The sequence below is a fragment of the Giraffa tippelskirchi genome, chromosome 12 (assembly GCF_054371585.1).
Source record: "Giraffa tippelskirchi isolate mGirTip1 chromosome 12, T2T-mGirTip1v1.2.pri, whole genome shotgun sequence".
Lineage (NCBI taxonomy): Eukaryota > Metazoa > Chordata > Mammalia > Artiodactyla > Giraffidae > Giraffa > Giraffa tippelskirchi.
In genome coordinates, this window is record NC_137286.1 from 83280341 (window position 1) to 83294553 (window position 14213).

The window sequence follows — 14213 nt, forward strand, 5'->3', positions numbered from 1 at the left end:
GATGAAAATACTGTCCATCTCAGTGTTAGCATAACAGTTAACTGAAATAGTAAACTGTGAGGTGCTTGCCATGCAGTAAGCACTTAGTAAATGGGAACTATTATTGTTAATAAAGGACACTTTTGGTGATTTTTGGGCTTCCCTGGTGGCTCAGAGGGTAAAGCGTCTGCCTGCAATGTGGGAGACCCGGGTTCGATCTCCAGATCGGGAAGATCCCCTGGAGAAGGAAATGGCAACCCACTCTAGTACTCTTGCCTGGAAAATTCCATGGACAGAGGAGCCTGGTAAGCTGCAGTCCATGGGATCACAAAGAGTCGCACACGACTGAGCAACTCACTTAAATGATCATAGTTTCAGAGATTCACTTTTTTAAAGTATTAGAATTCTGTTGCTTTTTCAAGGTCTCATAGAATTGATTTTTAAAGTGTTCCTTTTTGTGGTGATTACTTGTTACAGATAGCAAGAAGCTATTTTAGTGTGAGGCCTTCCTGATTTTCTGTTGCTTAATTGACAAACTGCATCTTTTGATTAAGGTGATTATTAACCAGACTATTTTTTAAATAATTTTCATTTTTTCCTTGTTTACATAGACTTTAATAAAGGTTTCTGAGGCGCTGCTCGATGGCAGCTTTGGGAGCTGTAACTCCCAGTATGAGGAGTACAGGATGGCCTGTCACAACCTGCTTCCCTTCACTTCTGCTTTCCTGCCCGCTCTGAGCGAAGTTAGCAGTCACGGCGCAGCTCTGAACCACACAGCCAACTGTGATGTTTTGGCAAATGAAACTTGAAATCCTCTAGAAAGTTGACTTCTCTTAGACTCAAAGCTGAATTCAGGTCAAGGTTTCTTTTCCAACTTATATTTTAATATAGATAAGAAATGAACTACTGTTGACCCTTGAACAACATGGGTTTGAATTGCAAGGATCCATTTAATGTGTTGATTTTTTCCATAGTAAACACTTCCTTACTCTGTGATCTGCAGTTAGTTGAATCTGATGCAGAACCCAGGTAGGGAGGAACTGTGTGTGCACAGGTGGCCAACTACAAGTTGTATGTGTATTTTTGTCTACACGGAGGGTCAGCACACCTAACTGTTGCTTTGCACAAAGGTCGGCTGTAATTGGATATCACTTTTTTGAATGGAGTATTCTGCAAGCTTATTTTATTCTTTATCTGGCTCTGCTGCTTTACATAAAAATCTATTAAAATTACCTGTTTGTTCTTGTACAGTTGTCTTAAATTTTTCAAGTATCAGCATTGTGATGGTTGCTGTCACTTCATATCGTAACGATGATAATTTCTTAATTAACCTAAGTTGAATCCAGCCCACTGTATTATTTTCTTTAGATTTAGGTTTCATTTCAGAATTTTATGTTTTGATCCCTTCTTGGTTTGTTTTGTTCTTGTCTGTTTGCTTTTTAAAGCACATTAATATTCAAGTATTAATTGTATGTCAGAAATGGTATGGAATTCCTTTTGGCAAATATTTATTTAAAGCTTAACTTTAGTGTGACAGTTTGTCCACCTTAATTTTTTTCTTATTTACCATTTTCTTCTTAATATCCATGAAAATACTATTTTCTGTTGAAGGGTACTACAGTTTTATGTTGATGATTCGGGGTATGGGGATCCATTTGCCTCTTTATCATGGAAATTCAGTGGTAAATTTGTTGCATATCTAGATCAGTCTTGAAGATCCAAGGCAAGAATTATGCTTTTTTGACTAAATTGCTTTGGGTGTTCCCAGGTAGTTTATAAGTAGTTTATATATGAGTGGTATGCTTCAGGAGGGCGTAATGGGGCAGAAGACAAATTTCAGTAAGATATTCTTACTCTTATAGCTATACATTGACTATTAAATACATTTTAATATCAGCAAAATGAGAATCTAGACCATCAACTAGTTTTGTTACCGAGTCCAGGCTCACTCTGCTTGCCGCACGACAGGCCAATGAATCCCAGAGACTAGCTGTTGAGACAAGGAAGAGACTATCTGGAAAGCAGCTGACCGAGAAGATGGCAGGCCTAGTCCCTCAAAATAACCATCTTACGGGGTCTGGATGCCAGGTTCTTTTATAGATCAGAGATGGGGGCCGGTGAGGAAGCAAAGTAAAAAGACTGTTAGTCTTGCAAACATCTTCCAGAAAGGCAAGCTTCAGTCAGGGGATGTGTTAATTTCTCCCTTCTGCCATCTGCAGGTGGACAGGGTTCTGAACAAAGGTACTTTAGATTATAGGCAAGCAGAGGGGCAGGGTCCTCCAGAACAAGCCATTAAGTATGATTATAATAACAAAAGCAAGTCAAAGAAACCGTTTCCAACATGGAGTCAGAATTGGCTTCCTCCCTGCAACAGTGTAACTATTAAAACCAGTGTTGTTGAGCAATATTTAGGGGGGGATAGCTTTTGTTCTGTCTTGTACAGAAAACAGTAATAGCATCGTTGAATATGTTTTTTTCAGAACCATATAAATATGTCTGTCACATTAATACTTCCTTTTAAGACAAATATAAATTCAAGAGATTTTATTTAGAGAAACTGTTCTAATTAAAATTGTTTTCCTTCACATTAAGTTAATATTTAGAGTCATAATTGTTGAGAGAAAAGAATTCACTGTAAGATAATGCCAACCTATATAATGCTGCAATAAATTATTTTGTACTTACTTGTGTTTGTGTTATTGCTTCACACTATCAAAATTGCTTGTGTTTTTTTTATTGCTTTACACTATCAAAATATTTTGCAAAATGTTTTTCTTTGAGAGAATACAAAATTATCTTAGTTTTACAAGTTTATTTTTTAAAAATAACCACCAATATTAGTGCCACAACAGTTTGGCTTCTTTTTAGTGTTTTAATGATATTAGACCTAGGCTATCTTTGTCACTAAATACCCTGGGAAACATGTAATTTGTCATGTTACTGTCAGGAAGTGCCATTTCTTTAAAAGATGCCAATTAATCATAATTTATGTGGAAATTGTGCTTTCAACAGCAGTCTTTAAAAAGTATTCCATTGGGATCGTTGGAGTTTCTGCGTTACATAGGGTGGGTACAGTGGAGATGTGGGAAGTTACGTTTAAGGTATGGAAGGCAGAGAGTGACACGGGGATTAGTGAGATCCAATGGTACGTTCTTCTGTGTATAGAGATTGTATCTCCCATCCCACTTTGAGTGTAATCGTTGTAAACCTGGAATATGGATAGGGATCCTTTTTAGTAAGGGTTTTGTATCATGTCCCTCAGTCACGTCCCTCCACCCTATCCCAAGTTTAGCAGAGGACCTTTTAGTTTTGGAAAGCTAAAGGAGAATAATGATAAACCTAAAGGAGATGCATCTGAGAGCCAGGTACTTAGTGAGATCTCTAGTCTCAGCATGAAAAGTCCTTTGATCTTGCCAGGTTTATCGGAACAGATGGGAAAAGGCAAAGATTCGCATGATTGTGTCATGACTTCAGAATTTGACTTTAGGTTTCTTGTGGTTGCTTCCTTTTCTGGCCGTGCCACGTGACTTGTGGATTTTTTTTCCCTGACCAGGGGTGGAACCTGTGCCCCTTGCAGTGGAAGCGCAGAGTATCCTAAACACTGGAATGCTAGGAAATTCCTGGTTTCTTTCTTGAGGAATGGATTTAGCAGGCAAAGCCCACAGGGTAAAAAGCTATATAATTCAGTCAGTGTTTTATTGAGCATCTTTTAAGTGTCAGACATCGCCCCAGGTATAACAAACACAGTAGTGAACAAAAGTGTCCTTATTTTCATGGAGTTTATATTTTAGTAGGGAGAGAGCAATGGAGAAGGAAATGGCAACCCACTCTAGTATCCTTACCTGGAAAGTCTCGTGGACGGAGAAGCCTGGTGGGCTGCAGTCAATGGGGTCACAAAGAGTCAGGCACGACTGAGCTACTAACACACTTAACAGGGGGCGAGCAAACAAATTATTATATAATGTCAGGTCATGATAATTACTGTGAAGAAAAATCAGGTTTCTGAAAAACATTATTGAATGTAAGAAGATGAAAGGCTTTTTAAGGATTGAAGAAAAGTTACTTTGAGCTTGAAATTGTATATCCAAGCAAATTAGCATTAGAATATGACAGCATTTAAAAATATCCTTTGTCATATAAACCTCAGATTTGCCTTAGAAAGGTCCTGGTAGAAAATACTTTTGGAACAATATTAAGAGGTAACAAAATCAGGAAGATGCTCCTAGAGATACAATGAGAAGAGTGATCAAGTAACTGCAGAGTTTACTGTTATCAAGTTATTTTTAATGTAACAAAATTCTAGACATTACCATCAGGGCTAGAGTTGGAGGTATAGAATTAAAGTAAGTTGAAGTGCCTTAAGAGGACGTTACAGACATTGACAAGATTAAGAAACTGATGGATTTTTCACTATGCACAAATGTGAATATGATTATTAAAAACTATCATAACACAAATAGAAAACTTAGAAGAAAATTTATCTGGTGGAAAGCAGAAAAAGAACAAGCTAATATGAAACAATAAAGAGGGAGTAATAGTTCGGAGAATTTACTGCAGAATACAGTGGCATAGAGGAATTATATATACACTGATAAAAATACAAATTTAACACTAAAAATTAAATGGTAAACTGGACTTACTGTGATGATCATATTGCAGTATGTACATATGCAGTATGTACATACAGTGAATTGTGTTGTACACCTGAACCTGTTACCTCAGTCATCTCAATAAAACTGTGAGGAGATATGTCTACTGTTGACTTACATCCACTTAGTTACACCTTAGTTTATGTCAAGCAAAAACAGTGCTGAAGAGAGAAATAGAAATACCAAATTACAATTGCAGATTTTAATACATCTTTTTCCCCCTCCAAAAATTGAAAGATAAGCAGATAAACAGCAGTTAACTGAAGACAGACCATGTAATTAGTTTGAGATGGTGTGTATATATTACTCTTCACTAAGTATGTGATTGGGAAGGATTTACTGTTTTTAAGTAGGATGGGCCAAGAAAGCATTTCTAGTGGGATGACATTTGGACAGCTTTGCTGATCAGATATTGGTGGGAAGAACTTTCCAGGAGGACTTAACAGGCTCAAGGCCTTGAGGTGAGAATTGTTAGTAGATGACTGAGTGGCTACATGTCTCAAGTTTTTTAATATGTTGTGGAATAAAAATGTTTGGACATTGTAGATTTAAGTAGCTACAAAGCTTAAGAATTACAATGGATTTCAGCACCTGGTTACTCCTCTGAGAAGAGTTAATGAGGTCAGATAAGTTTTTAGCTATGAAATAGACTGGACTGTCTCATTAATAGTTAAAATGATTTTAATTACTAATAGCCTACCTACTAGCTCTACCTCCTTCCTCCTGAATGTGTGGATGTTATTTCTAAAATTCCCAGGTGGCTCAGTGGTAAAGAATCCGCCTGCCAGTGCAGCAGACAGTTTCAGTCCCTGGGTCAGGAAGATCTCTGGAGAAGGAAATGGCAACACAGTCCAGTATTCTTGCCTGAAAAACCCTATGGACAGAGGAGCCTGGTGGGCTACAGTCGATGGGGTCACAAAGAGTTGAACACGACTGAGCCACACACACCATACAAATTGTGATTAAGTGAACTTTCTTTATCTTCAAGTTGCTAAAGTGTCTTTGCTTCACCTGAGTTGGATTATGTGTTAGCCTTGGCTCTTGGGAGCCTCTGAATCTGCAGCCATATCATCAGTTCCCACAGCTGATTTCGGACTGGTTGGAGATTTTCTGATGATCAGAAGCTAAGACTACCTTGAAAAGGACTCCTGTCTGGACCATTGCTGAATTCTGAAAGCCAGCTCACCATCTTCACCCTATCCTAATCCACCAAGGATCTGTCGGGACTAATCCTCTTCACAGAGCTGTGGCCCATTTCATAGTGACCACTTAAGGCATAACCCCTCTGGCTTGTTCTCAGCTAGACTCTCATCCTCACTGTCTGTTTTCCTTAGGCTTCCCTCTGTGCCTCTTTCATTCTTTACAACTTTCCCTCTGGGAATATTCCACTCCTTGGTTAACATTTGTTGTTCAGTCGCTAAGTCGTGTCTGACTTTGCCACCCCACGGACTGCAGCACACCAGGCTTCCCTGTCCTGCACTGTCTCCCGGAGCTTGCTCGAACTCAAGTTCATCGAGTCGGTGATGCCATCCAGTCATCTCATCCTCTGTCGTCCCCTTCTTCTGCCCTCAATCTTTCCCAGCATCAGGGTCTTTTCCAGTGAGTCAGCTCTTCACATCAGGTGGCCAAATGTGTTGGAGCTTCAGCTTCTGCATCAGTCCTTCCAATGAATATTCAGGGTTGATTTCTTTTAGAATTGACTTGTTTGATCTCTTGTAGTCCAAGGGACTCACAAGACTTATTGTAGTTAACGGTTATCATAGTTATGACAGTTACATCAAGAGATATGGTTATCATAGTTCTACACATCTTCCGTCTCTGCCCTCAACATTTCCTGAGCTCTCCACCCATTATGCAGGTCTTTCAAGTGGAGGCTGTTTATTTTCCCACAGAAAATATGTATCCTTATTCCCAATTACTGCTTTCAGCCCATTATTCTGCTATTGTATAAAAACCCATGTTTGAGATGGGTCAAAACCCTTCTTTGAGATGACTCACTAGGCTGTAGTACCCTAGACCCCTCTTTATTGCTATCACTTACATACCCCTCTGACTCAGACTTAGCTGCAGTGAGAATGAGTTCTGTGCAGAGCACTCGGAACGGCCCACCCACCGTGCCCTATGAGTGTTCGCAGGCATTGTTACTATCTTTGTCTCTCATACCGCCTTGCTAGGGGCGCCTAGGAGGATGTGGGCTTCTGATGGATTCTCCAGTGTAGGAGGGCTTTCCGCTGGGCCTCGAGGAATTTCCTTTTAAACAATAGGAGCTGTGGCCGGTGCTTCTCCTGGGGCCTCTGACCCCCGTGTGCTGGATCAGTCGGCAGGAAACGATTCTCCTGGGGCCTCTGACGCCCGTGTGCTGTATCAGTCCTTAGGAAACAGCGCTGTGTTTAGTGACGCCCCACCAGGTGCCCTTGGCCATCAGGTGGGGAGCCTAAGAAACCAACGCTAGGCCCCTCTCAGAGATTCTTTCCACCACCACCCCCCTTTAATTATCAGTGAAAGAGGAGAGTGAAAAAGCTGGCTTAAAACTCAACATTGAAAAAACTAAGATCATGGCATCCAGCCCCATCACTTCATGGCCAATAGAAGGGGGAAAAGTGGAAACAGTGGCAGATTTTCTTTTGTTGGGCTCGAAAATCACTGCAGATGGTGACTGCAGCCATGAAATGAAAAGATGCTCCTTAGAAGAAATGCGATGACAAACCTAGATAGCATATTAAAAAGCAGAGACATCACTTTTGCTGACAAAGGTCTGTATAGTGAAAGCTATTTTTTTTCCAGTAGTCATGTACAGATGTGAGAGTTGGACCATAATGAAGGCTGAGCACTGAAGAATTGATATTTTCGAACTGTGGTCCTGGGAAAGATTCTTGAGAGTCCCATGGACAACAAGATCAAACCAGTCAATCTTAAAGGAAATCAACCCTGAATTTTTCATTGGAAGGACTGATGCTGAAGCTGAAGTTCCAATACTTTGGCCCCCTGATGCAAAGAGCCGACTCATCAGGAAAGACCCTGATGCTGGGAAAGGTTGAGGGCAGGAGGAGAAGGGGGCGACAGAGGATGATGATTAGCATCACTGACTCAACGGACATGGATTTGCGCAAACTCTAGGAGACGGTGGACAACTGGGGAGCCTGGCATACTACAGTCCATGGGGTCTCAAAGAGTTGGACATGACTTAGCGACTCAACAACAACAAATAATGATCAAAATAGATCCCATAAATTAACTAATGAAAACACAGTAAAGCATAGCAATTCTAAAAATACCCCACAGTAGACTGTAGAGTAATATGGTTTAAAAGACAGCACTCGGTGATTCAGATCTGATTAGCCTGGGACAGGACTGGGAAATGTAAGAACCTGTGTGGCCCAGGAAGAGAGTTACTGTGTGTGGCTCAGAGACCATGGTTCCCCATCCTGGCTGCACATCAAAATTACTTAAGGAAAGTTTAAAAAATACTGCACTTAGGACACTCCCTCCACATATTCTGATGCAGTCGATCTGAGTGAGGGCTTGGCCCTAGACATTTTATGTAAGCTCCCTTTTAGGATCTGATTCTGATGTTGACATGCTCTGTCCTGGGAACTGATAAGATGGAAACTGGAGAGTCTGCAGAGTGTGGGGTGGCTGTGCTGGAGGGAGGATCACGGGGGACCACTCATTGCTTTCTTTGGGAGCATCTTCCTGGTTCTTCATGAGTCTATTCCCAGTGATCTGAGACCAGGGCATCGAGGAAAGAACACAGGTTTTGGAGGAAGATGGGCATCGCCTTTCAAGTTGGCTGGAGATGCTGTTCCAGCTGGCTGACTTGGGGCGAGTCGTGTCCCCACCGTGCTTCATGGGTGACGCAGTGCAAATGTCACCTTATTGTAGCCTGCCTTGCAGCCACCTGTAAACGGAAGCTGTCCTCTTTAGTAAATGTTTGAATCTCTTTTTTGTTTCTCTGCAAGGTAGTTGGTTGGAGCCTTCTGAGCCCAAAGAGGCAGTTGCTTCTCCTAAGCTCACCCAGCTTGAATCACAAACTACAGCCAGTCCAGCCGTCCACAAGTGCCCTGGGTCAGGACCATCCCCATACAGAAGCTGTGTTTCCTGAACTAAAGAGCCAGGCTAAACCTACCTCATAAATCATATTAAAAACTGTGAATGGTTATATGAAAAGGGTTATGAAAAGAAAATCCAATGACTTTAGGTAACATTTCATTAGGAAGTACAAATTTAAGGTTTTGATATGATATGTAATTATATAAAATGGGAGCCAGCCTGGAGAATCCAAGTTGGGGGTTCTAATAGGTCATCTTCCTATTTTTCATGGCACCTGGATGGTCAGATAATAAGAAAGAAAATTAAGAGGTTTATGGAGAGAGATTATAAACCCCAAGGCTCTGAGTTTCTGGTCTCTTATCTACAATCTCTACTGTTTAGGATGTAAATAATCTATTGCTAATAATTCTTTTTTACATTTCTAATATCCTGCTGGTCTTTAGAATAACTATGCAGTTCAGTTCAGTCACTCAGTCGTATCCAACTTTTTGTGACCCCATGGACTGCAGCACACCAGGCTTCCCTGTCCATCACCAACTCCTGGAGTTTACTCAAACTCACGTCCATTGAATCAGTGATACCGTCTCATCTCATCCTCTGTCATCCCCTTCTCCTCCTGCCTTCAATCTTTCCCAGCATCAGGGTTTTTTCCAAGGAGTCAGCTCTTCGAATCAGGTGGCCAAAGTATTGGAATTTCAGCTTCAGCATCAGTCCTTTCAATGAATATTCAGGACTGATTTCCTTTAGGATGGACTGGTTTGATCTTGTAGTCCAAGGGACTCTCAAGAGTCTTCAACACCACAGTTCAACAGCATCAATTCTTTAGTGTTCAGCTTTCTTTGTAGTCCAACTCGCACATCCATACATGACCACTGGAAAAACCATAGCTTTGACTAGACGGACCTTTATTAGCCAAGTAATGTCTGTTTTTTAATTGTTATCACTGTCCAAATTCACTCTTTTCAGTGCGTATTGTGAAACTCCCCAGGCTAGCTTGTGAGGGTCTGAATCAATAATAGACCCCATGAAAAGTGCTGCTCTCTAGGTTATATGCCACTTTTGTCATCTACTTTAAAAAATTATGTTTTTAAAAGGCCATAGCCTGCCCACTTCTTCTATCTTGTTATGTCTTATTCTTAAAATCTGGTTGGAAAAAGTGAGGGGGAAAGATGAGAAGTAAAGGAGAGGTACTTCCCTGGCAGTCCAGTGGTTAAGACTCTGCAGTTCCAATACAGGGGTCATGGGTTTGATTCCCGGTTGGGGAACTAAGATCCCACATGCCACAGGGCAGCTAAGTGCCCCCCCGTAACTAGAGAAGCCTGCATGCTCCAGAGCCCATGCCCTGCAACTAGAGAAAAGCCCTCATGCCGCAATGAAGACCCAGTGCAGCCAAAAATAAATAAAAAGAAGGAGATCCGATTACAGTGGGGAGGAGGTGGTTAGGGGGCTGTGGGAGTGTCAGGGGAACAGGACCTGGTTTGGAACCGTGAGCGCTGGGCTGCAAGTTTTACTGTCTTGTCCTGTCACTTGCTGGTTTTGCTTGGCTTTTCTCATGAGTAAATCATTTATATTAAGAGGTAGTGTAGAGAGAAAATGGGGTAATACATGCAAAAAGTCTGTTGTATCCTGGTAAATGTTTAATAACTGGCTCTGTTGGGTAGGAGGGGAGAAATCTTGGTTTGGAGAATGTGCTGGTTTTGTGATGTAAATACTCCAGCTGGTTTCAAGCTGCCAGTTTAGCATCACAGACCACGGAGTTGGGAAGGGAAGCCATAGCCAGGTCTTTGGAGCCTGGATGAGCCCATTCCAGCACCCCACTGGAACATGTACCCCAAAGAGTTTGAAAACCCACTATTCTCAAATAAGCATTATATAACAGCAAATCCTCTGAGAACCACAAAAAAGGCATGGCAGGTTCCATTGTTGCTGAGTTTTAGTAGCACACAGTAGGAGTTTAACAAGTGGCGGTTAACCACGGATCGAGTGAATGTGAGACCTCTATTAATTTCCTAAAGGAAAAGGGATCAGGATGGAGAAGATCAGCAGGAAACGCTAATAGTGGCAAACACCACATTTAGGATGTAACTAGAGCCTGTTGTTTGGAAACAGGTCATTGGGGGGGTTGCTGACAGGCTGTGGAGCCATTCATCTTGAGGTCAGCACTTCACATCTTTCAGGGATGTCAGTAATCCGAAAGGAAGTGGAAAGAGAAGGATCTTGTCTGTCTGACGACACGGGGATCTGACTTTAGAAGGAAAATCAGAGAAGGAATCAGCAAGGGTTGATCCTTTAAAACTGGGCAGGTAAGCGCTTTCTGGAGTTGAGTGACCAGGGCCCCCCAAACCAGTCTTTGTTTTAGCGGCAATCTGACCATCCATCCCTCCGTCTATTCATGTATCTATTCATTTGTCCATCCCATCAGGGTCTTCAGTTGAACAAAATAACTTAACCTTGAGATACTTTAGGAACAACAAATACCTTTTAAATACATCTTAAATACAACTTGGTACATCTGGTTCTACGATAATCAATTAGGTAATTTAAAAATTATTTATTATGGAAATTTTCAAATAGACAAAAAAGTAGAGAGACGGGGATAACAAATGCCCAGGTACCTACTACACAGGTTCAGTCGAGGGAATCAGTGGAGGAAAGGTTGGGAGGTAGGATCCATGTCCACTCGGGTTGACCCACTGGCTGCCTGTCTGATTCCATCTATCCATCTGTTCCCCCCCCCCACTTACTGGGACAGTGTGATTCTAGCCTTCCTGTCGTTTTGCTGGCTTTTCTCCCCTCTGTAACCACCATACCATTACCACCTTGCATGAAATGTTTTGAGATTAACGCTAACAGGAGAGAATAAAATAAGGCCATTCGCAGTGACACGGGTAGACCTAGAGATTATCATGCTAAGTGAAGTAGGTCAGACCAATATCATACGATGTGACTTACTTATGGAATCTAAAAAAGGGATACAAATGAACTCATTTACAAAACAGACACATGGACATAGAAACCAATCTTATGGTTACCAAAGGGAAAAGGGCAGAGCGATAAATTAGGAGTTTGGAATTAAGAGATACACCCTACTATACATAAAACATAAGAAACAAGGACCCACTATATAGCACAGGGAACTATGTTCAATATCTTGTAATAACCTCTAATGGAAAAGAATCTGAAGAATACACACACACACACTCAAATATATATAATACACATATATATGTCTGGGCTTCCCAGGTGGCACTAGTGGTAAAGAACCTGCCTGCCAATGTAGGAGACATGGAGATACAGGTTCGATCCCTGGGTCAGGAAGATCCCCTGGAGGAGGAAATGGCAACCCACTCCAGTCAGTATTCTTGCCTGGAGAATCCCATGGACAGAGGAGCCTGGTGGGTTACAGTCCATGGGGTCACAAAGGGTTGGACACGACTGAACACGCACGCATGACTAAATCACTGGCTGTACACCTGAAACTAACACAACAATGTAAGTCAACTAGTTGAAAAAAGCTTACACAACACAGGGGAGAAAACGTTAAACTTTAAAAGGCCACATCCTTCCAGGGGGATTTGTCACAGGCAGTCTTGTAAGGGGTAACTTGGTGGATATAAACTTCCCAGTAGAATGGTTATTAGTGCACACTTTCTAGGCAAGGCTACAGACAGATCAGCAGGGAGGAGTTTCTTCTGAGTGTTTTCAAGCCCCACGTTTATCTGACCAGTTTTAAATCGCTCTGGTGAGCATTTCATCTACCTCTTGCACCTCCATCAACAGCTTCTCTGGTCTGTCGATAGCTTTCTTTAAAAAAAAAAAAAAAAAAAGTTTATTGATTTTTAACTGGAGGATAATCGCTTTACAGTATTGTGTCGGCTTCTGCCACACATCGACGGGAATCAGCCACAGGTATACGTGTGTCCCCTCCCTCCCGAGCCTCCCTCCCGCCTCCCACCGCACCCCACCCCTCTGCGCTGTCACAGAGTTCCAGATCTGCGGTGCCTGCGCCAGACAGCAGATTCCCCCGGCCGTCTATTTTACATGTGGCTGTGCACATGCTTCAGCGCTACTCTCCCAATTCGTCCCATCCTCTCCCTCCCCCACTGCGTCCACAAGCCCGCTCGCCACACCTGCGTCTCCATGGCTGCTCCGCATCTCGGCTCATCAGTGCCGCCTCTCTCGATTCCATGCATACGCGTTAGGTTGCTTTCTTAAAGAACCACCACCGTGAGGAGAGCATGTAGGCTCGAGTCTGCTGTCGGGATTTCCCATGCTAACCTGAACCGGAAACCCGGGGCCTAATGCAGGGCGGGAAGGAACCGCCTGCCTTAAAGAAAGATCGCCAGGTTTCTATTACCCGGCTTCCCTTCTGCTTTTCTCTCTCACGGCCACCCCCGACCCCACCGTGCACCTTAGCTCTCCAGCCTCTCCACCCACTCTTCTTCTGGACCATGTGTTTTTTTTCTCCTTCCCCGTCAAGGCTCCATCCTTCCCCTGAGCTAGGACTAGATGTCACAGCTTGGGACCCCTCCTGTGTAGAACCTGTGAGGGTCATCTCCCCATCTGGGCAGAGGGATCCCAGGTACGGGTTCCTGTATCCTCGCTCACATCGGTACCCCACCCGCCCCAGCGCAGTCCCGACGGAAGGGCTCAGTGACTCCTCCCGACAGGAATGAGCCTGTGGTTTTTCAGAAACTGATTATTCTCAGCTGGGATTTTCTCTCCCTCCTTTCTGTAGCGCAGTGGGGAGCCTGGGTACCTTGTTTCTGCTTCTTAAGATTCGTTCCCGAAGTTTGGGAAGAGGAAGTGAGTGGGACAGACCGTGGGTGCTGCTACTGCTTTTAGGAGGGTTGAACTTTCGGCAGTGTGTTTGGATTCTCCATGTTTTTAGCCGTTTTCCCGTTAAAGTCATGACATCGAATTCCCCGAGCCTTGAGAGGACCTTGGCAATGATTGTCAGAGGCTGTGTCTTCAGGAATGGAAAATTCGCCAAGGCCAGTCTGTCAAAACACAAGTGATAGCAGCCATAGAGCCCCACGGCGTGTCTATGGGAGCAGGGTCCCAACTGTGTGCAGTGGAGCCACTGAGCTGCAGGCTCCTCTGTGGGGAGGTTCTTAGGGCGCTAGCATCCCACATTTTGGAAAACCTTACCTGGGTATTAGATTGTTTTCCTTGAAGTGGTGAGAGGGCACTCACATTTCTTTATGCAGATTCTTTGTTGGACTGCCTCCTGCATAACCCGGTAGTAAATCCTCAGACCACCCTTTAGAAAGAAGTTAGCCACAGCTGAGCAAACAAGGTTCCGCAAGGCTAACTTGCCCAGATTCAGGCGATAAGTGATGCGCCAAACTCCTGGTGGACGCCCCCTCAGCCCAGGTTCTTCCATTACTTTTGAGGCTGCCGCCGCTGCTGCTGCTAAGTCGTGTCAGTCGTGTCCGACTCTGTGCGACCCCATAGATGGCAGCCCACCAGGCTCCGCCGTCCCTGGGATTCTCCAGGCAAGAACACTGGAGTGGATTGCCATTTCCTTCTCCA

The 14213-nt window shown here is 43.1% G+C and overlaps 1 protein-coding gene across 23 annotated transcripts in view; it reads left to right on the forward strand.

Moving 5' to 3' along the window:
- NAA16 (N-alpha-acetyltransferase 16, NatA auxiliary subunit) overlaps window positions 1–2663 on the forward strand; it is a 62666-nt gene extending 60003 nt beyond the window's left edge. For 21 of the 23 annotated variants that reach the window (XR_014071257.1, XR_014071259.1, XR_014071260.1 and 18 more), the window contains one exon: window positions 591–2663. Coding sequence is in view for 8 of the 23 variants with exons in the window: in XM_081549897.1 (XP_081406023.1) it covers window positions 591–788 (198 nt within the window). In the remaining 15 variants the exon portion in view is untranslated. The remainder of the gene's footprint in view (window positions 1–590) is intronic. The other 2 variants (XR_014071261.1, XR_014071262.1) reach the window with 1 other exon arrangement.
- Window positions 2664–14213: the final 11550 nt, after the last annotated feature.